The sequence below is a fragment of the Perognathus longimembris genome, chromosome 8 (genome assembly GCF_023159225.1).
Source record: "Perognathus longimembris pacificus isolate PPM17 chromosome 8, ASM2315922v1, whole genome shotgun sequence".
NCBI classification, from domain to species: Eukaryota; Metazoa; Chordata; class Mammalia; order Rodentia; family Heteromyidae; genus Perognathus; species Perognathus longimembris.
This window is the reverse complement of record NC_063168.1, coordinates 27125019-27148501: the sequence shown is the minus strand read 5'-3', so window position 1 is coordinate 27148501 and position 23483 is coordinate 27125019. Positions and strand designations below refer to the sequence as shown.

Below are 23483 nucleotides of genomic sequence, written 5' to 3'. Positions count from 1 at the left end.
GAAAGAAAATACTTTGCAAAAACAGGAAAGCATGGAACTGGTATGAGAGGCTCTTCTCCTGCCTCTGTCTATGGCACTGGCCTGTCTGGGGTCTGGGTGGTATCTTGTGTGGGCCAGGGGGCCTGTCTCTCAGTGGCCCTCCTGCAGCCTCCCCTTCTGTATGCCTACCTTGGATGTAGGTGGAGGACATTGTCCTTACCTCTGAGGGTCCCAGTGCAGCCCTGTCCTCTCAGTGAGGTATGGGTTAGCTGGTCGTGGGTGAGTGGGGAGAAGGCACTGGCTAGGAGCATCTGCTGCCAGCCTGCATGAGGTTCTAGGCTATGAAAACCTCAGGACAAGGCCAGGCACTCACTCCTCTTGAGCCTCAGGCCCAGCAGTCACCCTAGCTGATCTTAGACATTGATTCACCCCAGAGGACCTCTTGAAAACAAGGAGCAATCTGGAGGCCATGCTTTAATCTTGCTACTAGGCCCATTTGGCTCTGGCTGAGCTGCTAGGCTCTGACATGAGTTATCCACTCCTGGGCACACTGGAGGAATAAGACAGCAAAGAAATCACTTTGGAAGATGAGTAAATCTTTATAAAAATATGCTTAGTTGAATTGCTTCCCCTCTATATTAGGCAACCATATGAGTGAGCTCAAACATTTTATATAGGCATACCTCATTTAACCCTCTGTAGTAGTGAGATTAAGTCAAGATCTGTAACAAACAAGCCCCAGATTTTGGGGACAAACATAGTAAGGCCTGTTCTTCAGGCATGTCTGGGAACTGGGCATGTACTATTTTTCAAGGACCAGCTTCCTTTTACTTCAAGGCTCTGCCATATTCGAGGGGCTGCCTGCTATCCACTGGCTCCTCAATGGAAGGCTTTGGGACCAGGCAAAGTGGTGGTCTACCATTATCCCTACCCATAGTCCGCTTGTCAGCACCCCCAGTCCCAGGAGCTCACAGGCTGCAAAAGCCTGGGAAGTATGTATACATCTGTGCTCTGTTAGGGAAAGCAAAATACCAGAAACACTAACCTACAAACACCCAAGGGAAATGTATGTCTTACTCTCTGAAGGTGCCATAATCCATAATGTTTCTAACATTTTCTTCAGTTCTGGTTCCTTTTTTTTTTTTGTCGCGGGGCTTGCACTCGGGGCCTGAGTGCTGTCCCTGAACTCTTCAGCTCAAGGCTAGGGCTCTACAACATGAGCCACAGCACCACTTCTGGTTTTCTGGTGGTTCACTGGAGATAAAAGTCTCATGAACTTTCCTGCCCAGGCTGGCTTTGAACCTTGATCCTCAGATCTCAGCCTCCTGAGTAGCTAGGATTACAGGCATGAGCCACCGGCACCCAGCTGTTTTTGAGACAGGGTCTTATAGGATATCCCAGGCTGGCCCCAAACTACAGATATGTACCACCATTCCCAGCTAGCTAGGATCTTTTGCAGTTAGGTTCTCCAAATATCAATTTATTTATAGGCAGGGATATTACATCATATTCAGGACCCAAAGGCAAAAGGAAAATGCAAGACCCTTCTCCAGAGAGTAGAAAAGCTTTTTCCTATCTTCTGTGGGAACTCTTCTCCTTCCCTCTCCACCTCCACCCTCCCTCATCCTCCTTCTAATCTCTCGCATCTATGTGTCTAGGCCTGGCGTGATATGGGACAGAGCCTGGCTGGGATTCAGGGAGCCCCTTTTTAACAGAGGAAAGGACTGGCTTTCCTCACTTGCCCTCTTTACTGTAACATTCTCACCTTTGTGCACACAAGGCTTCTGTGCTTGATTTTTTTCTCCTCATCCCTCTTTCCGTATTATTGTCCCTCTTCTTTTTCTTCTTCTTCTTGGTGGTACTGGAGTTTGAACTCAGGGCCTCACATTATCTACGTAGACACTACTGTTGTAGCCATTAGCCCCTTTCTGTGTAAGTTACTTTCAAGATAAGATTTTGATACCAAGGCTAGCCTGGATTGCAGTCTTCCTATTTGTGTTTCTCTTTATCATGGGTGATAAGTGTATGCCGCTACCCAGCCATTGTGCTTGGGATACTCATGTCTAGGATCTAAACAATCTCAGACCAGATACCAAAGAATAATAGCATCCACTGGGGTTTTCTCAGGGCCATTTGCGTCCTAATGCTGTGCACCACTGCGCCCAGCCATTGGCTGAGATGGAGTCTTGTAAACATTATGCTAGGGTTGGCCTTGAACCATGATTCTCTGATCTCCACCTGCCAAGTAGCTAGGATTATAATTGAGCCCCTGTTTCTGGCTTTCTCTATTATCATCATAATTATTATTTATTATATCAATGCTTCTATTATTTATTTAATACTGCTTCTAATCTTCCTGGTTCTGGAGTAGCAGAAAATGAAGTATGTTTGAAATGTAGCTTTAAAAAAGCATTAATTGGGTTGTGAGTTAAGGTTTGAGAAACTCAGCTGTGAGCAAAATGTATCAACTGTATCAATTTTATAACTTCTATTTTTACTACCCAGTCATCTTCTTAACTGCTACAGCTTAATTTATATTCCAGATGACCAAGATTGCTATATAAATGTAGCATAACAACGATACTGCTATAAAACTTGCAACATCAGCTGCTGGCAGCCTCCTCCTTCTAGCCCTGTACTGGTCTTGCTCCATTAAAAATGCAGTGGCCTTTTTGGTTTTCTTATATTGTTGATTTTTATTTATCATGTTTCCTTGATTCAAAAAGGCCTATGTTGCCAGGTGCTGGTGCTTCATACCTGTAATCCTAGCTACTCAGGAGCCTGAGATCTGAGGATCACACACAGTTTGAAGACAGCTGAGGCAGAAAAGCCCCCAAGATTCCATCTCCAAACTAACCAGGAAAATGCTAGGCTGGAGGTGTGGCTCAAGTGGCAGAGCACCTACACAACAGGAGCACAGCATTGAATTCAAACTCCAGTACCACCAAACCAACACACACACACACACACACACACACACACACACACACACACACACACGATATACCTCATTTTAGGAATGCTAAAATGTGAGAACACAGTCCTCTATCACTTGAGGCATGCCTCCAACCTGGCCTGCCTGGTCTGGTTTTGAACCCCAGTCCTCTAGGTATCAGCCTTCTGAGTAGCTAAGGTGACAGGAATGAGTTGTTGGTGCCAGACTATTCTAGTTATTGTGTTTATTTATCTATTTATTTAGTGCTATACTGGGGCTTGAACTTAGGCCCTGTACTACTTACTTGGCTTTTCTACTTAAGGCTGCTGCTCTGCCGTTTGAACATCCACCCCTACTGCCAGCTTTTTATGGATTAATTGGAGATAAGATTCTTATGGATGTGTCCCTCTGGGCTGGTTTCAAACTGCAGTTCTCAGATCTCAGCCTGCTGAGTAGCTAGGATAATAAGCATGACTCACCAGTGTTCAGATGCAATGCTTATTCTGAGGTAGAGTTTTACTTTTTCCCTGACTGGCTTGGATTTCGATTTTCCTGTTTGTACTTCCTGACATAGCCGGTGACAGTCAACCACCACCACACTCAGCACCACCACTCTGGCTTTTTCTGTTGAGATGAGAATCTGCTAAACTTTCTTCTTGGCTGGCCTGGACCATGATTCTCTCAGTCCCCATATCCTGAGTAGCTAGGATTACTGGCATGATGGATCTTGCAAGTGACGGGGGTTTGGCATTAGGTGGCACACAGTAAGATGTCTTAAATTCAGTAAAATGCAATATTTTAAAATTGTTATCCAACACCCCCCCCCCCCAACAAAACCCAGCTGTGCGGGAGTAATAATCTCACCACCTGTTTGAAAGCAACCTTTCCTCTCCACAACTCTTAGAATAGCAGCAATGAGAATAATAATATCAATAAGAGTAAGCCTTACGAAGCACATACTATGTGCTGCTACTGCTCTGAGCTCTGTGCAGAAGCATGAATGCTACCTGGACTTCTCAGATAAGGAAACTGAGGTCCAGAGGTAGCAGTGGCAAAAATCAGCAATCCAGACAGTCTGTCTGTGAGAAGACTTATGCCAGAGATTCTGGGAGACAACTAATCAGATGATCTCTACCTTAGACTCAACTAGGGAGCTTTAGGAAAAGATGGAAAGAATTCTCCAAGCCACCAAAGCATGCAGCCCACATGCAGAGCCCCAAGTCATGCACTGTTTGGGGTCTAGGCCCACTTACTCTCCGATGTCACACCCTCTGGGGGTCAAGGACAGCCTGAGCCTCTTAAGTTTTTACATTGGATCCCTAGGTTAGAAACCATGGCTCGGAGACCTTCAACTAATGGATGCTCTCCATTTTTATTTCTCTCTTCCAGCTCTGGAGCGCACAGAAAATCAAGCAGGTAATTGAATTTTGGATGCCTTTTCTTTCTTTTTCCATTGCTTTCTCCTGGATCCCTTGGATCTAGTGGAAGCTCCCCCCACAGCTTTGGGTGCCCAGCCTCTCCTCTCTCAATTGTGCCTGGCTGCTTCACTCCTTCCTTCCCCTCCAGCATCTGAGGGCCCGAGCTGAGCCTGGAGCTTAGGCCAGGCTGGTTGTTGCCCTAGTATTCGTCTAGGAAAGGATTGGGCTACACAGAGTCCTGATTAGGTGTCCAGGGAATGGGGGCAGCAGGGTGGATGCAGTCCTGATCCTAGGGATCTTTGACCCCCTGCACACATCTTTGAGTTTTCTCTTGTCCTGAATTACTTATAGAAAGGTCTGGCCAGCCCAAAGGCAACATACCAACACACTGTATGCATTTTCCTGGAGAAGCTGTCCTTTCCCTGCTTCCTGCCCTAACACCTGTCCTTGTCCCCTCCTCTTCCCTTTTCCCCCCCACCCCCCACCTCCTTGTGCTCTGTTCCGGCCACTTGCCAGGCTATTCTACACCCGGACACCAATGAGAAGATCTTCATGCCTTTTAGAATGTCAGGTAAGACCCCTGGGACTGCCCCACACACACTCTCTTTTTTTTTTTGGTACTGGTTCTGGACCTTGAACTCAAGTCCTCCCATTCTTGCTTGGCTTTTTTTCTCTCTTTCTCTCTCATGGTTGGTTCTCTACCATTTCAGCCATTCCTCCAGTATGGGTTTTTGCTGGTTAATTGGAGATGGTGTTCTTAGACTTTTCTGCCAGGGCTGACTTTGAACCAGGCTCCTTTATGTCTCAGTCTCCTGTGTAGCTAGTGTTATAGGGATGAGCCACTGGCACTCTGCTCCTCAGACCCTTCTTGCTCTGTTCAGCCTGTGGTGTTGGCTCACAGCTCCAGGAACATACATACACACACACACACACACACACACACACACACACACACACACACATCTGAGGAGAAACCATTGTCACACGTGGGCCACACTCACACCTACATGTTCACCTTGGTTCAACTATGCAAAACACTGGCCAGGCTCATGATCCCTAGGGCACTCGTTTGCCTCTTCTTTTTTTTTGTGTGTGTGTGCCAGTCCTGGGCCTTGGACTCAGGGCCTGAGCTCTGTCCCTGGCTTCTCTTTGCTCAAGGCTAGCACTCTGCCACTTGAGCCACAGTACCTCTTCTGGCCATTTTCTGTATATGTGGTGCTGGGGAATTGAACCCAGGGCTTCATGTATATGAGTCAAGCACTCTTGCCACTAGGCCATATTCCCAGCCCATTAAGAATTTTATTGATTTTTTTTTTTTTTTTTTGCCAGTCGTGGGGCTTGAACTCAGGGCTTGAGCATTGTCCCTGGCTTCTTTTTGCTCAAGGCTAGCACTCTGCCACTTGAGCCACAGCACCACTTCTGGCCGTTTTCTATATATGTGGTGCTGAGGAATCGAACCCAGGGCTTCATGTGTACGAGGCAAGCACTCTTGCCACTAGACCATATCCCCAGCCTCGTTTGCCTCTTCTGTAGTTGGGGTGGAGCTGTGGCCTCCATGGCAAATCTGATCCCCTGCTATGGGCAGACACTGGCTTCCACAGCCCCTGTCCTCTGACACATGTGCCATATGCACTTTCCTTCCAAGGCCTGCTCCTTGCTCTCTTTTCCAGACAGCCAATCTACAGCTTAGCCATCCATCTTCTAATTCTGCTGTTAACTCTTTGTTTGGGATGGATGGGCTCCATTTACACTCCTGCAACTTAAGGAAAAGGTGGAATTCCTGTCTTGTGGAGACCATGTGCAGATGTGGCAACAAGATCCCTGCCCCCCCCCCACCCCAGCGTTCACTAGAGGGACAGTTCTGTAAATCTAGGCCTTAGAACTGAGAAATCATTTGTGCTTATGCTGTCTGGGGGCTTATATGGTTCTGCTCTTGGGTCTGAGAAGTTCCAGGCCTTGCCCAGAGTTGCCCTGTAGAGGATCACCCTAACCCTGGCATGCCAGTGCAACGGAACATCCCATCCTCAGTTAGGATGGCCTGGAGGCTGCTGCCTTCTGCCGTGGGAAGGCTTTCACAGCTAGAGAAAGGAGGCTCCATCACATGAACTAGTCAGGTTCCCTACCCCTAGAGAGCCTGACTTCATGGAGTCTTGAGATTAAACAGCCAGGGAATAGACAGCCACCCTGCAAATTGGGGTTGTTTGTGCCAGGCAGTCTCTGACTCCAAGGACTCTGAGCATCCTGGGGCTGAGGCTGTCATTGATCCCAGTCCCTGTTCTGGTCCTAGCAGACTGTCACTCCAGCCTAGCTTTCCTTGGTAATTCTGAACCTTGCTGAGTCATACATTCCTCCAAGGAATCTCTCTCCAGAGGGAGACAACAGGAGAGCGCTGGCGCCTGCATGCACAATCGTGCCTGCTCAGGACATGAACTGTGGCTTTAGGTGCAACTCAGATGAGCATGCGCTCAGCTGCTGGAATCAGTGGCTGCCACAAGTCAGAGGCTGGGAACAGCAGTGAAGGAGCCTTGCCTGGGGGCCACAGCAGTGAGGAAAGAGGGCCAAGGGTCCAGCTGCACTTCACCCCAGCTGTCTATTGCTCTACTGAGGCTGTCTCCTGAGGATTTAAAAGACTGGCACTTAGGTGTGCATCTCGGGTGGGTAAGGAATTCTGCTGTAAAGAGATGGCCATGATGCTGGAGAAGCCAAGAAAGACCAGTTAAAGAGAAAAGGAAGACAGACACTCCAGATCCCAGGAAGATGACTATAGTGAATGGGCCAAGGGCCATGCCCCTCAATGGTCACAGACCACTGGTAGTCTTGGGCAGCAGGCAGCCCTGCCTGCGGGGACCCATCCTGGAGGGGAGGGAGACCTGCCTGGCTGAAGAGGGACAGAGAATGGGAGGCTGAGGATGCTGGGAAGCCCTCTGTGGTAGGGGAGTGGGGAGGGCTGAGTTAGGAAAAGGTCTGAGGGGTTGGAAGCAGGTGCCCCCTGCTGAATTGTCCTGAGCCCTTACCAGGGCCAAGGACCAGGTCAAGCCCAAAGGCTCCTGGGTATCTCAGTTGAGAGTCAGGTGGATCATAAGACCTGATTCTTTTTCTTTTCTCTCCCCATTCACAGGTTACATTCCTTTCGGGACGCCAATTGTAAGTATTACCTCCAAAAGATTTTTTTCTGAGACTTTTTTTGGGGTAGTGGGGTTAGTATTGGGGACTAAAACTCAGCTTTCTAGGCTGGTATGATATCTCTGAGCCAGGCCTCTAGCCCTCTAAAACAAAACTTTGAATGCATAACTTGACATCATCATCTATAAATATTTGACTAAGGTACTGACTCAGTACCGTCTTGGAGGGAACTATTGGGTAAAATGGTACAGATTTCTCTTTCCTTCCCTTGTGGTGCTTAGTGTCGAGCCCTTTAGATAAAGGTCTACTGACTTAGAGCAACGCTGAGTTGCTGAGTTAGGGAGTGCCTTTGTCCCTGCAGTTTCCACCCCCATGATTGTCAGGAAAAACAGGGAAGGTTTCCAAAGGAACTGCAGAAAGGAATACAAGGGCATCTTCTGAAAATTGGAGTTTAAAATGAATTCAAAACGGATTTTGGGTGTTCTTTTTTGTTCAGTTTGGAATCAGGTTTAGCCCTTGTTCGTTATTTTCTTTCCTGTGTTGAGTGTTCCACTTTATGAATATGGATAAATCTCAAAAACAGTGTTCAATGAAAAAAATAGTCACAGAGTAGTAATACTCTCTGATGTCATTTATATCATGTTTAAAAATGTGCAAAGTGATAGTATATATAGTATATGGGTATGTTTTCAATGTATCTGTAAATGCATTTATGGGAGCAAAAAGCAACAGATTCATGGTACTGTTCATCCTGGGAAGACAGAAGGTGATGGAATCTAGCATTGTGTTTGTACCACTTCATCTTTCAGAAAAGACAAAGTTTTCACAAAAACTTGAGGAAGTGGTAAGCCTTAACAACACATGAATGTTCATTATTTTATTCTCTAGACTTATTTGTAGGCCCGGAATAGTTCATTGTCTATATATTTATTTTTAATTTTAAAATAGTTGTTGCTATTAAACACTCAAGCTACACCTCTCCACAGCACTCCTCTTGATTACATTTTTAACGTGCGTGTGCATGTAGGCACGTGCACACATGCTAAAATGGAACCCCAGGCCTTATGCATGGTAGGCAAGCACTCTTCCACTAAGCTATTCTTTTAGTCCTTGGTGTTTTGAGACAGAGTCTTGCTATGTAGCTCAAGCTGGCCACAAACTCATGATGCTCCTGTCTCCATTTCTCAAGTGCTGAGATTACAGGTATGCACCACCACACTTGGCTTAAATTTTTTTTTAATTGTATATATTTAGGAGATACAATGTGATAATTTGTTTGATACAGGTAGACACTATGTAATGATCAATTCTGGGTATTTAGCATGTCCATCTCCTTAAATGATGATCATTTTTTTTTTGTGTTAGGGATCTTTAAGCTCCCCTTCTATTCATTTATAAACTATATGATGAGTTGTTCTTGACTGTAATCACATACTCACCTTACTGTGCTGTAGAACAATAGACCTTATTCTTCTTTATGCATACATTTTAACTATATATAAATATATCAAGAGAAGTATTATTTACATCCCCATACTTATACAGTTTCCCTGAAACTGTCACACAGTTCTGAAATATTTCAAGGAGGATTACAGATTTCTCACTGCAATTGTGTTTAATATCTTTGCATTTCCTTATAGTTATATATTCTTTGTGATGGTTTTATTTGCTTGATGTTTTCCTCTTCTTTCTCATTCTCTTACAAACACTTGAAATATCTTTGCCTTGAATTCTATTTACCTCATCAGTGTTCCTATTCCTGTATTGTTTTATCTATTCATCTCATATATTACCACCTATATGTCATGTCAGTCATTTAATTTCATGTCATTTTGAGATAAATCTCCCCCCCCCCTTCTCGTGCCAATCCTGGGACTTGAATTCAGGGCCTGGGTGCTGTCTTTGAGCTTTTTTGCTCAAGGCTAGTGCTCTACCACTTAATCCACAGCTCCACTTTTGGCTTTTTGATGGTTCATTGAAGATAAGAGTCTCCCAGACTTATCTTCCTGGGCTGTTTTCCACCTGGGATCCTCAGACCTCACCCTCCAGAGTAGTTAGGATTATAGGCATGAGCCACTGGTTCCTGGCTAGATACGTCTCTTTTGAGTTTTACTTTTTCACTCAGTTTGAATGATAAATGGAACCCATACATATTTGTTTGCCACTGGCTGCTGTGACCACTTATCTCAGCTACCAAGGGTATTTTTTTCTGATTTGTTTATTGAGCTTTGTTATTATCTGTACTGCTTTTTGTTTATTTTTAATTCTTTTGGCTTTTGAAGTCATTTGGAAGTGTAGTATTGTAACCAATTCTCTCTAATTACCATTTCTCTGTATTATTCTACAGCACAGAGAGTTTGCATTTTCTATTTATATTTTACAAATATCAACGTCCTCAGGATATCACTATCCTCAGCTCTACCCACATAGGAAGAGGCTACTCCTATGTCATTTTTACATATTTTTTTTTGTGTGTGTGTGTGTGAAGAAAGTCTCATATTTAGCCCTGGCTTGGCCCAAATTCTCTACCCTCCTGCTGTAACCCCAAGTGGTGAGTTAGCAGGCATGTGTCACCATGCCTAGATATCCTCTAGTCTTTACTTACCATTGTACCTGTAGGCACCTTCCATGTTTGTAGGAACAATCTGGAGTCTCATCAGATTTGTGAAGCTTGTATTAATGATTACATTAGACATCACAGTTCTTAGGCTTTGTGCATTCTGTGTTTCCTAGAAGATTTGCTTAAATCACCCTCAGAGTTTGTGACAATATACTTTGTGCATCCTTGTGAATTTGGGAGTCTTCTTTTTCTCTTTCATACACGAACAATAGTTGGCCTGATTCTCTTTTCCTTTGTATATTAACTTCCCCCTTCCCCTGGAATCGTTTGGTATTTTTTTTCCTCTTATCTTTGGAGTTCAAAAATATCTTTAGGATTAAAAAAAATCTTCTCTGTATATTTTATAAAATTATACAAGAAATATATGAATATGTTCTTGGAGATTCAAAAATACCACCAGGAATTTTTTTTATAAAGAATATTTTAAAAGTTACAGAAGTAATACATGCATATCTCCTAGCCCAGAATTCAAACATTGCAAACTAAAGTGAAAATTCTTCTACTGACCCTCCACCCCAGGCTTTGCCCAGAAGTAAGTTCTCTTAGGAATTTGTGAGGACTTCTAGCTTTTTCCTAGGAATATGTGTACTGATAAAATATCAACAGTTCTTCTAAATCCAGAAATCTGGCCTGTTTCTGCAGTCCCAGATCCTCTGGAAGCTGAGGCAGAAATATGAGACTAGCCTGGAGAACATGGCGAGATCTATCTCTGAAACAAAACTAAACTAAGAAAGGATTGACAGAGCTGTTGCTCACTAATAGAACATGTGCTTAGCATGTGTACAGCCCCAGCACCCAATCTTTCCCAGGGCTAGCCAGGACTACGCTCTTCCTACCTTAGCCTTCCACATAGCTGGGATCACAGGAATGATAGACTATACCTGGTTTATTGATTGAGACATGGTCTTGCTACTGTTTGATTCCATCTGGCTTTGAACTGCTATCTTCCTAATCTGTACTTCCCAAGTAGCTGGGATTACAGGCATTTACCCCCATGGCAGGGACGCACGCGCACGCATGTGCACACACACACACACACACACACACACACACACACACATACACACACACACACACACACTTTCTGGGGCTTGAACTCAAAGCCTGAGTGCTGTCCTTGAGCTTCTTTAGCCCAAAACTAGAGCTCTACCACTGAGCCACAGCCCCATTTCTGGCTTTTTGGTCCCTTACTGGAGATAAGAGTCTGATGGACTTTCCTACCCAGTCTGGCTTCAAACCACAATCCTCAGATCTCAGCCTCCTGAGTAGCTAGGATTACAGACATGAGCCACCCGCACTTAGCTACACATTTATATTGTTAATAAGGCTGCATTTTTTCTTAAAAAGCAGTGTTTCCTCACACCTCTGTGACACTGGTGTTTTTGTTTTTTTTTTTTAAATAATATTATGGAGGAAAGGATGGCTTCTTGCGGTTTCAATTTTTATTTCTTTGAACACCAAAAAGGTTGTGCTCTTTTTGTTTATTTGTTTTGTTTTTGTTGCCAGTCCTGGGGCATGGACTCAGGGCCTGAGCACTGTCCCTGGCTTCTTTTTGCTCAAGGCTAGTACTCTACCTCTTAAGCCACAGCTCCACTTCTGGCTTTTTTCTATATATGTGGTGCTGAGGAATCGAACCCAGGGCTTCATGTATATGAGGCGAGCACTTTACCACTAGGCCATATTCCCAGCCCGGTTGTGCTATTTTTTTCATGTATTTGTTGGCTATTTCTTCTATGACTTACCATTCATATCATTTGTCTATTTATTCATTAGCTTTACTTTTCTAATTTAATTGTAGGAGATATTTATATATTTTAGATATTAATCTTGTGAAATATATGTATTCTCCTGCTTGGCTGTTTTCCTTTTGTTCTCTGGTGTTTATGTTACAGAAAATTTAAAGGATTGATGTTTTAAAGCATACTGGTGTGTGTGCACGCTTGCATGCGTGTGTGTGCATGCGTGTGCACGTTCTGGTTCTGGGGCTTAAACTAATGGCCTCATGCTCTTGCTTAGCTTTTTCACTTCAAACTGATGCTCTAACATTTGAGCCACATCTCTTCCTTGTGCTAGTTAATTGGAGATGAATTGGAGTTTCTTGGATTTGTCTTCCCAGAGTGGCTAAGATCCTCAGCCTCCTGAGTAGGATTACAGGCATGAGCCACCAGTGCCTGGCTAGAAAACATATTTTAGTGATTAGATTTTTAAAAATATATTCTTTTGTTATTATCCAATAGATTCTCTTTGTCCTTTGGAATTTAGGGTCGTTTTCTTTGCAGCATAGAATGTGATTATATCAGTATGAATGGGATCATCTGCATATAACAGAAAGGCCAAACAGAATAGGCTTAAACAGAAAGGCTTAAACAGAATAGTTTATTTCTCCCTTGTGTCAGAGAAATTTTGAGGTAAGGAGAACTCCACAATGGCTTTAAGAACCCCATTTTCTGTTTTTTTAATCACACCCCCCCAGTGCTATTTTCTCTTATAAAAGTCATTTCAGAGCTCATTATAGCTGCTGGAGTCCCAGCCATCATATTCACATTCCAGAGAGCATGAAAGAGAGGAGAAGGATGCATTTCTCAGCTGAGTCAGCTCTCATTAAGGAGTCTTCTTGGAAGTCTCACACAACAGTTCTGCTGGTAATTCATGTAGAAATTAGCTGGTATATAATTGACCCAATTACATAGAGATTTTACTAGTAAGAAAGAGCAATAATTAATAGATGGACAAACAAGAATCTGACATAGTAATTTATATTAACAAGATATATCACTTAGCAGTAGCATCTCTTTGCTAAACCAGAGACCTAGGCATTTGATCTGGCAAGGGTAAAATATAAGGCTCACTTCCCTTAATAGGGCAAGTGGGCTCTTGCAAAGGTAATGGTTGCCACAGATGCAGCACTGTCCTTATTCCAACGTTGTCATGGAGGTTCACTCTGTGTATTAAGACAATATATCATGACGGGTCACTGGCCCTGTGGTGTCTGGGGGTCTTGGTGTTGATACACCTTTGCCCATCAGGGATGTAGTACTGAAGTAGATGCTGTGCTGATTTGTGTGAACTTGTCTACTCTGTCTGGAACATGTGGGTCTCTGTAAGTCAATAGTGTAGTATGGGGGCTGGGGATATAGCCTAGTGGCAAGAGTGCCTGCCTCGGATACACGAGGCCCTAGGTTCGATTCCCCAGTACCACATATACAGAAAACGGCCAGAAGCGGCGCTGTGGCTCAAGTGGCAGAGTGCTAGCCTTGAGTGGGAAGAAGCCAGGGACAGTGCTCAGGCCCTGAGTCCAAGGCCCAGGACTGGCAAAAAAAAAAAAAAAAAATAGTGTAGTATGGGCTTAGAGAGCCTGTATGACTTTGTATTTGAGTTGTGTGTGTGTGTGTGTGTGTGTGTGTGTGTGTGCATGTGCACACGCACACAAGTGTTTGAACTCAGGTCCTCTTGCTGTCACTTGTCTAGTGCTCTACTACTGAGCTATACTTCTACTTCTGGCTCTTTTTTTTCTGGCTAATTAGAAATAGAATTTAGAAGATTTGTCAACCCCATGCTGGCTTTGGACCAAGGTTCTCAGATCTTAGCCTCCTGAATCGCTAGGGTTATAGGTATGAGCCACTGGGGCCTGGTCTATGTGACTTTTTTTTGTTTTTTCCAGTTCTGGGGCTTGAACTCTGGGTGTGGGCTTTTATGCTCCAGTCTAGGGCTCTACCATTTGAGCCACAGTGCCACCTCCAGCTTTTTCTAAGTAGTTTATCAGAGATAAGAGTCTCATGGACTTTCCTGCCTAAGTTGGCTTCAAATCACAATCCTCAGATCTCATCCTCTTGAGTAGCTAGGATTACAGGCACCCAGCTCCTCTGTGACCTTTGATTGAAGCAGAGCAGGCAACATGGCCTGGGTCATGGCCTAGCAGGCCTCTGTAGCTCACTGGAGCCCAAATGACAATGCAAACCTATCCTGGCTTTCTAGCCCCAAATATCTATACCTCAAAATGCTGGACTGCTGGCCCAGAGACTAGTCCCCAGAGGAGCCATTGGATGTGAAGAGCCTGTGACCTCCCATCTTGGCACGTGGACATGGACAAGCCACATGGCTGCTCGCTGGTCCTGCTCCCTGGTCCTATGCTGATACCACTTGGTCACTCTCTGACCTGGTGTAGAGGGAACATGGTGGCTATGACCGTACTGAGGCCTGGCACCCCATGGCATTCCCATGGACTGCTGTTGCTGGAACACTGAACCTTCAGCAATTGCCTGGTCAGAATGGGAAGTTGAGGTTTCAGTCCACACCTTAGGGAAGCCCTGGTCAGGCTGAGTGGATAAGAAATACAGGCATGCGGAAGCCACTAAAAATGCTCACCGAAATAGAAGTGAGGGTGCCAGCAAATGTGCTAGGAACTGGGCCCCTGAGTGATGAAGGGAAGGGGCGAAGAAGGCTGGCAGGTACCTCAATGGAGAAGCCTCTGAAAGCAACATCCAAGCTGCTTTCAACCCGGGCGAACACCTGGGCTGGAGCTCACTGGTGCCCTGTGTGGCTGAGAGCCGCCCTGCCCCATGCTATCCCCAGGCCAGGGAGGAGCGGGCTGCTTTTCTCCTTCCCAGGCGCCGGTGCCAGTTTAGTCAGCAGATTTCACAGATCCACTGGCATCCGTGTAGTGTCTTATTTTAAGCTTAACATTTAAAGATGGGAACTTTTTCCCCTTTGGTGTGTGGCAAAAAGATCCCAATTTATACATAAGTATGGCTGCTAGGCTCATGCACCCAGGCCTCTCCAAGGCTGCTGGAGTCCGTGACTGCCTTTCTTGGGGTCCTACCAGAAAACCCCAGCAGCAGGGCTGCTTTTAATAAATCAGAAGGAGGGTGTGCAGTGCTGTTCTTTCTATCCACATGAGGCTGGGGAAAGGCAGGGCCACGTAGCCCCTCCCCTCAGGGGTTCATTCCTCCTACTGCTCGTGCCCTGGCCCTTACTTGGTCACCAGAATCACGCAGGTGCTAGGAACTGGGTCTCCTCAGGCCTGAGGCGCTCCCTAGCAGCATTTGTGCCTACTTCCTCACCCTGAACTGCCCCCCCCACCACACTGCTGCCCTCCCCATCATGGATTAGATGCCTTGCATCTAGCTAGAGGTGATATGAGAAGAGCAGATTTGAACATCTGGTCAGTGAGTTTGGTGGTTCTGGTTAACCAAAGCAGATTCTGCCTTTCTTGGGACATTAAAAGCTTGATTGTACTGTAAATGCTCACATTGTAACACTAGATAGTCCATGAGTATAGAAACCCTAAGCGTTGGGCTAAGACATGGCTCAGGCTCAAGGCCCTGGGTTCATTCCTTAGTACTGCAAGAAGAATGAGATAAAGAAAGAAAGAGAGAGAGAAGGAGAGAGAGAGGGAGGGAGGGAGGGAGGGAAGCATGCACGCATGCATGCCAGCCCAAGTATCAAAAGGTATTGGTGAGAGTGGGGGACACATAGGGAGGAACCACAAAGTGTTCATTTTATGTTGGGACTTGGCTCTATCCCAGAGCCTTTCTGACATCCCCAACCCTCCTCATCCTAGACTCTTTTCCTCACGTTCAAGTGCCAGTTCCAGTTTCCTTGCTGACTCACCTCAAGTGTGACCAGGTACCAGTCACTGACTTAGTTCTTATTTTGCTAGAGGTGTTGGTTCAGTTAAGCTAGAATAGACTAGTCAGAGGTAGACGTTCATTTGACAAAAGATATTTTCTTGAGCTGGCTGGCATCCTTTAAATAGCAACACCGCTAATACTTGGAAGTGTTGCTTTTCAGATCATTAGCCATTTGAATCAGAAGATGGAGACAAAGTAGAAGGAAAATCCTGGCAAATCATTGTGTACCAGGGCCCTGGGAAGGGCTGTCAGAGGAACTGGGAAGTGAATGAGTGAGGTGAGGAGGAGAAGGACAGTTTTGAAAAACTGATGCTTTTCCAGTGAGGTCCCAGGTCTGTGAATGGCTTTGAAGTTTCCCCACTCTAACACTGAGGGCAGCTCTTGAGGAAGATAGACCACAGGTATGTCTAAGGTAGATATGGCAGAGAAGGTAGCAGGTGGCTGGAGAGCACATGACAGGGCCCTAACCTCACTCTGAAAGGGCTTCCTGGAGGAAGTGAGTGACAATTAGGTTGGAGCCAGAAGGAAGGATTGGCCAAGTGGAAATGCTATTTTCTTGACAAGCATGATAATTCTGTATCCTGGTCTTTTACTGGTGTAAGTCTCACCAATCAATTGTTTTCACATACTCTATTTTATCTCTCCATTTCCCAGACTTAAACAATCTTTCTATCACTGGATTCAGGTTTGTATGGAAGGTTAGCTCAGGAGCGGGGACTGTTCCATTCTCTCTGAGGCCATATATCATGTTACACAAAGTTATGGCTGTAGCCTTGCTTCCCTGCCCTTTTTTCAACAGTCCCTGGCCAGTAAACCAGGAGGTGGGGGAAAGATGTCACTCTTGCAGACTGACACTCATCTACGAGGTGAGCACTTTACCACTAGGCCATATTCCCAGCCCACTGACACTCATCTAATTTGCATTGGTTAAGACTTGAAGGAGGAGCCTGGAATAAAGATGAGATTTTACTTCTTTTTCTTTCTTCTTTTAGGGTTTGAACTCAAGGTCTGGGCGCTGTCCCTGAGCTTTTCCACTCAAGACTAGTGCTCTACCACTTTGAACCACAACTCTACTTTTGGTTTTCTGGTGGTTAATTGGAGATAAGAGTCTCACAGACTTTCCTGCCTGGGCTGACTTCGAACCACAATCCTCAGATCTCAGCCTCCTGAGTAGATAGGATTATAGGCTTGAGCCACCAGTGCCTGGCAAGATGTGATTTTTCTTGTGAGCCATGTTCCAGATGAAAACCTCATTCCCTATTCTGTCCTAAATTTTGGATCTGTCTCTTTTCCTGTTGTGCTGAGTAGCCCCAGAGCTGGGCTGGTAGCCCTAGGTAGGTAGGGTGATGAGCAGCAGGACTGTCCAGGAAGCAGCAGCACGGATGAAGACATAACACAAGGAGCATTTGTCACCATACAAAATTTTGAACCAAAGACAGCAGAGTCAGTGTCCATATGTGACACCTCTGGCTCACTTAGCAAGGGCTGCTATGTAAAAAATATCCTCAGCATTTCAGGGGTGCCGCAAGCATTCATTCTTAGGGACCCACAGCTGGCCAAGGTCAACCTGATCTGAATGGGTTTTGGCAGAGATGCTTCTGTTTGTCACTGTTCATCTATGGGTCAGCCAGAGTTGGCAGACTTCTCTGGCTTCTGCTCCTCCTGTTGCTTAGTCTTGTTGGACTGGAAGACAGTCAGGGATTCTCCTCATGGCAGCCTTAGGCGGACCATGGAGGATCAGAATCATCTACTGAACCATTAGAGCCGCAGCTCAGAACTGGCACCTCCCTCCCTCCCACACACCACTGGCCAAAGCAGGTCAGATGGCCAGGCAGAGCCACTAACAAAGAACATCCCCATCATGGGAGGCAATGGCAAAGTTTTTGGGATACCACTGGAGTCCGCATCACATACTCAGTATGCCCTCCTCAAAGGCCCATGGTGACTAGAATGAGGATGCTACGGATGACGTGTCATTGTCACAGCTCAGCAGAAGTCTTTCTCCTGGTCATGAAGTGTTTACTGTTGTTCATAATGATCTAGTGATATTCTTCCAGCTGAGCATGGATCCATCCCTGAGCATATGCTTTAGGTGATGTTAGCCTTGATTGTGTCCACAGGGGTCCTTTGAAGCCTAACACTTGTGTCCAAAGCCAATGCTTGGGTGTGTAATGTGGGCTGAGGTCTCAGACATGGGTCAGCAAAAGCTGGGAAGGAAGTAGACAGGGGTTGAGGAATGATGCTCAAACTGCCTTCCTTCCTTTCCTGGCCTTGGGTCAATACTGACACCAGCATTTGGTGACCAGAGCCTGAATGTTAGTCTCGGGGGTGGGAACCACAAAGGTGCATGGAGGCCATGTGCATAGAGGAAAGCCACGAGGGAGCTGTAGATGCAGGGGGGACTTCAGCCATGGGGGACTTCAGCCATGGTATGAACTATAAATGGGAGCAAAGCTAGGATGTGCGATTTGGCCAAGGTCCTGCAGCAAGATAGGGTGGAGGCTGGGTAGAAATCCTAGCTATTGGCTCCTGCTTCATTCTTCCACTTTCCCTGGTAGCAGCGCATTCTGGGCGCTCTCCACCGTTTGCACGGCCACGCCTGCCGCGCTTCCCTCTTGGAAGAGGTGCGATCCACTGGCATTGGAGCCGGGTGGACTGGCTCCCTCTCTCTATCCATCTCTTTCTTCCCCCTGCCATGTTCTGGAAAGGGCAGCGGGAGGGAATGTGGGCAGGTTGCACCAGAGATATACATCTGAGAGCTGAAGGGAACATTTATTTTTAATGTAGACTTAAAAAGAAAAAGGAAGTTATAAAATATCTGCTCTTGCTCCTGGGATTGTACAGATGGTACTGCATTTTGCCTAATAGGGAATGGGGCTGCCATCGTGTGCTGCTGGTGCCCGCCTGACTGCATAGACCTGCAGGGCAGGATCCCTGCTGTCCAGCCTCACCCACAAATGGCTCCCTAGGACCCCATTTGGACAACACAGTGGGGTGCTTGCTGCCTCCTAACTCATTCTTTCCAGACTGCCTTCTGCTGCCTTCCCAGAATTCCTCCTCAGTCAGACCAGGATGTCCTCCACTGTCCCATCTCTGTCTCTCTGTCTCTCTCTGTCTCTCTCTCTGTCTCTGTCTGTCTCTCTCTTTCTCTCTCTCTCTCTCACACACACACACGTGTGTACACAGCTCTCACCTCAGCTGAATTCTTCCTCTTCTTTCAGAAGACAACCAGGGGACACTGACCTGTCCCTCACGATTTCGATGTTAGCATTAATCAACTTGCACACACCCTCAGGCCTCCTTAAGCCATCTTGTCATTTTCCCACCTAGCTATTATAGAAGACATTCTTCTCCACCTCCTTGTGTGGTCTTTGTGTTCACTGTGGTAGGGACCATCTAGCCATCTCCCCACTGCTCCCCACTGGAGCTGTATGGAACACAGTGCATCCCATGTTCCCTAGATAAGCTGGAGTGGCCATTGACCTCTCCTCCTTTGCGCTGAAGTGCACCTGTGTGGGCTGGGAATATGGCCTAGTGGCAAGAGTGCTCGCCTTGTATACATGAAGCCCTGGGTTCAATTCCCCAGCACCACATATACAGAAAATGGCCAGATGTGGTGCTGTGGCTCAAGTGGCAGAGTGCTAGCCTTGAGCAAAAAGAAGCCAGGGACAGTGCTCAGACCCTGAGACCAAGCCCCAGGACTGGCCAAAAAAAAAAAGCACCTGTGGGAGAAGGAACACTCTAAAATCTGAGTCAGGCCACCAAGCAGGGGATCAGGAGACCCACGTCTTTCTCTGGTTTGCTATAAAAGCCCCAGCCCATCACTGGATTTCTCTAAGCCTCACCTTCCCCATTTGGCAATGAAGCTGTAGCTCAAGTTGTAGAGCACCAGCCTTGAGCAACAAAGCTAAGCAAGGACATGAAGCCTTGATTTCAAGCCCCATTTGTATGTATGGGATTCTCTATCACATCAGGTCCTTAGAGTTAGGAGAATTATGTTAAATAACATATAGGGGAATGCTGGAAAAAAAATCAGTCCACCAGCCAATCAATCTGTCTATTTAAGAAAGCACAAAGTGGTTGTTTTGACAGTCCAATGTGCCGGGAAGGACAACAGGCCCAAGATAGGGCAGGTTGTAAGGATTATCCAACAGAATGAAATAATCACTGATTATAAGCCATGTTTAAGTATGTATGTCACATGGCCTGGATACTAGTTTATTTAGGACTCTAGATTATTCTGGAAAAGACTTGATGTCCCTTCTCAAAATGCATGCCATAGGACAAAGCAGGTAACAATAATATGGTCCAGTTTAGGAAGAGTGGGATGAGATGAGGAATGAATTCTGGGCATGGGACACAAGCAGTGAGATCTCTATCTTTGATAGATACAGCCATGGAGAGCTGGTCCAAGCTTCTTAAAGGTTAGACACAGATAAATGGTCCAGGGTCTCAAGACACATGCAAACTAGTTGCTAAGAATGACAATTTCTGACCTTGAGATCAGAAAAGGCTTCTTCCAAGAAGACTCATAAAGGGAACCATGTGATATAATGAGCAGTGTCTCAGGCACAAGTTGTCTAGTAGATGCAGTGAGTCTCCTGAGAATGTCTTTGGACATCCTAGTGGGTGAAACATAGTCCCAAGAGGGTAGTGAGGATTTCATGGGAGAAGACAGCAATGTGATCCATAGCCAGCATCATGCTGTATAAACCTCACATTGGGGGGGAGGAGGATGTGCTGAACTCTCAGCGTGGGAGAGCGTGGTCTTCCCCAGGCTTTCAGAGGCAGTCATCCATGTGCATGTGTGCTTATATGTGCACATACATCCTCCTCCATCCTCCTTGCCTCTATGGGCTCACTTTTCCTCTCTGTGCTCTCCTCTCCTCTCCTCTCCTCTCCTCTCTCCTCTCCTCTCCTCTCCTCTCTTCTCCTCTCCTCTCCTCTCCTCTCCTCCCTCTCCTCCTCTCCTCCTCCTCCTTCTCTCCTCCTCCTCCTCCTCCTCCTCCTCCTCCTCCTCCTCCTCCTCCTTCTCTCTCTCTCTCTCTCTCCTTTTTGGTGTGGGTACTGGCGCTTGAACTCAGAGCCTGGATTGTGTTCCTTGGTGTTAATTGCTCAAGGCTAGAACTCTACTCTCTGAGCCACAACTTTACTTCTACCTTTTTGGTGGTTAATTGGAAATAAGAGTTCTCATACTTTCCTGCCTGGGCTAGCTTTGAACTGTGATCCTCCAGTCTCAACCCTGTGAGTATCTAGGATTACAGAAGTGGGCCACCAGCACCCAGCTTGTTCTTATTTCTTACAAGAAGCCAGCCAGGAGGTGTACATGGTATCTTGTAACATGCCCCAGTATGTGGACTGTCATAGATAAGGGGCTCTGAAACCCAAGATCCCCTGGATTTCAGTCCAAGATCCTCAGCTGCTACTGTAGAGAAGAACAAATAAAGCTTATTCTGGGAGAGAAACCTCAGAAGATAATTCCCCATTGGAGCTATGGAGTGGCTTTACATTATATAATTTTATTCAAACTGGTATGGGCCAATAAATAGAAATGTGCGTATGCATTTGCTGTTTTAAAACATTTTAATGTTTAAAACATGATTTACTAATGCTGCTGAGGATGTCTAGAATGATTTACTGCATAGTATTGAATGTTTATACTTGTTCCTTACAGAAATTCTTGCCAAAGAGCCATTTTATCTACAGGAATAATAAATACATCAATATGTGGATGGTTGTGCACATTTTTCCCATATGCAGTGATACTTGGTAGATGTTATTTTGCACACAAATACTCACTCGAAAGATAAACTTGAGAGGCACATGTGTGTCTCTGAAGGCCAAGATGTGGCCAATGTCAAGATCACACAATTAGTTTTGGCATAAAGCTAAAAGCAGTTGGTAAGTCTATTTGACCTTTGAGAATAGCAAATTCACACCTATATAATCATACTTAGCCTGTTGTATGCTTTTATTCATTCATTCGCTCACTCAAGGCCTACTTTTTAGACATCTATTTCCATTCAATAGATTAAACATGGTGTAAGTTCTTGCTTCCTGGAGTAAGAAATTCTATTTAAGATTCACTTTAAAACCTTTGGAATATCTTGTATTTCATCCTCACAAAAATTTTATGGGACAGCCAGGGCATGAAGGAGTTCAGGTTTCCTGAGTGGAAGTTCCTTGGATTTGTTTGCTGCATAGTCACTGTATATATCACACAACACACACACACACACACACACACACACAAACACACACACGCGTGCGCGCGCACACTGCTGGTGACTCATGCCTGTAATTCTAGCTACTCAGGAGGCTAAGATCTGAGGACCATGGTTCAAGGCCAGTCTGGGTAGAAAAGTTTGTGAGACTCTTATCTCTAATAAACTACTCAGAAAAAGCTGTAAGTGTCACTGTGGCTCAAATGGTAGAACCCTAGCCTTGAGTAAAAGAGGCTCAGGGACAGCACTCAGGCCCTGAGTTCAAGCCTCAGGACTGGCACAAAAACAAAAACAAAAGTGTGGTGTCTCTTTTGTCTTCTGAGCTTAGCCTTTGCCTTTCTCTCCATCTCAGGTAGTGGGTCTTCTCTTGCCCAACCAGACGCTGGCGTCCACTGTCTTCTGGCAGGTAAGAGTTTCCATAAGCAGAGGACTCTTGAAGGAAGGACCGAACAGGTGCTGGTTAGAAACTCCTCATATGCTTCCCCATCTAGGCCCCTGGGTATAGTCACCCCATACCATTGTTCCATCCAGAAACAATTGATGATAACATGGAGACTTTGACCCCCTGCAAAGGCTCCCAGAATTCCAGGCTGACTGTGACTATAAATCACTTTAACTTTCAGAGATGAATGGGGGCAAGATGCCTTAGCCTGGAAAGTGATGCCGTGTTGGTGACTGCCCACTCTGTCCTTGGCTGCTCATCTGTGGCCAATTGATGCAAGGCCAAGTGCCACTTCTTCCTTTTGACATCAGCCTCACACTGAACTATAGAGGAAGATTAATCTACCCCAACCCTGAATCAATGGACTACATCACACACCCTGTCTTTACCTGTGGAGACAGTGGAGTTGGGCTCCCTAAAATCAGCTGAGGATGTGTTTGTACATGTCTATACAGAGGAAGAGGGCAGGAAGAAACGCCTGCCTGTCTTCTGGGAGAAAGAAAGCCTGAGAGTTTTCCCTGAGCAGAATTGTCAAACAGTAATGGCAGGTACTGGGCTGGAGGATTTTTGTTGGTGGTGATAGTGGTTGTGGGGCTTGAACTCCTGGACCTGGGCCTGGACACTGCCCCTGAGCTTTTGTGCTCAAGACTGGCACTCTACCACTTTGAGCCACAGCTCCACTTCCAGTTTTCTAGTGGTTCATTGGCAATAAGAGTCTCATGGATTTTTCTGCCCTGGCTGGCTTCAAACAGTGATCCTCAGATCTCAGCCTCCTGAGTAGCTAGGATTACAAGCATAAGCCACCAGCACCTGGCTGGGCTGGGGAATTAAAAAAAATACATTATTATAAAGGTGATATACAGAGGGGCTTATAGTTACATAAGTCAGGTAGAGAGTACATTTCTTTTTGGACAATGTTACCCCTTCCCCTCACAATCTCCCAGTTTTCCACTCTCATTGGGCTGGGGATCATTCCATCTTCTGTCCAGCAAATACTATAATAAAGATGATGTGGAAAAGGCCTGTTTGGCCTACTAATGCCTTGATTTCAACCAAAAAGACTATCTCTGCGTTGGTTGGGGGTATGGACTGCTGGGATGGGCAATGACCAC

At 45.7% G+C, this 23483-nt stretch overlaps 1 protein-coding gene across 3 annotated transcripts in view; it reads left to right on the top strand.

Annotated features, from left to right (window-relative positions):
- The window catches only part of Sfxn5 (sideroflexin 5), a 111942-nt gene that overhangs the window by 40363 nt on the left and 48096 nt on the right, over positions 1-23483 (top strand). For all 3 annotated transcript variants that reach the window (XR_007211873.1, XM_048352740.1, XM_048352739.1), the window contains exons 4-7: positions 4304-4330; positions 4849-4903; positions 7451-7476; positions 22282-22335. Coding sequence is in view for 2 of the 3 variants with exons in the window: in XM_048352740.1 (XP_048208697.1) it covers positions 4304-4330; positions 4849-4903; positions 7451-7476; positions 22282-22335 (162 nt within the window). In the remaining variant the exon portion in view is untranslated. The remainder of the gene's footprint in view (positions 1-4303; positions 4331-4848; positions 4904-7450; positions 7477-22281; positions 22336-23483) is intronic.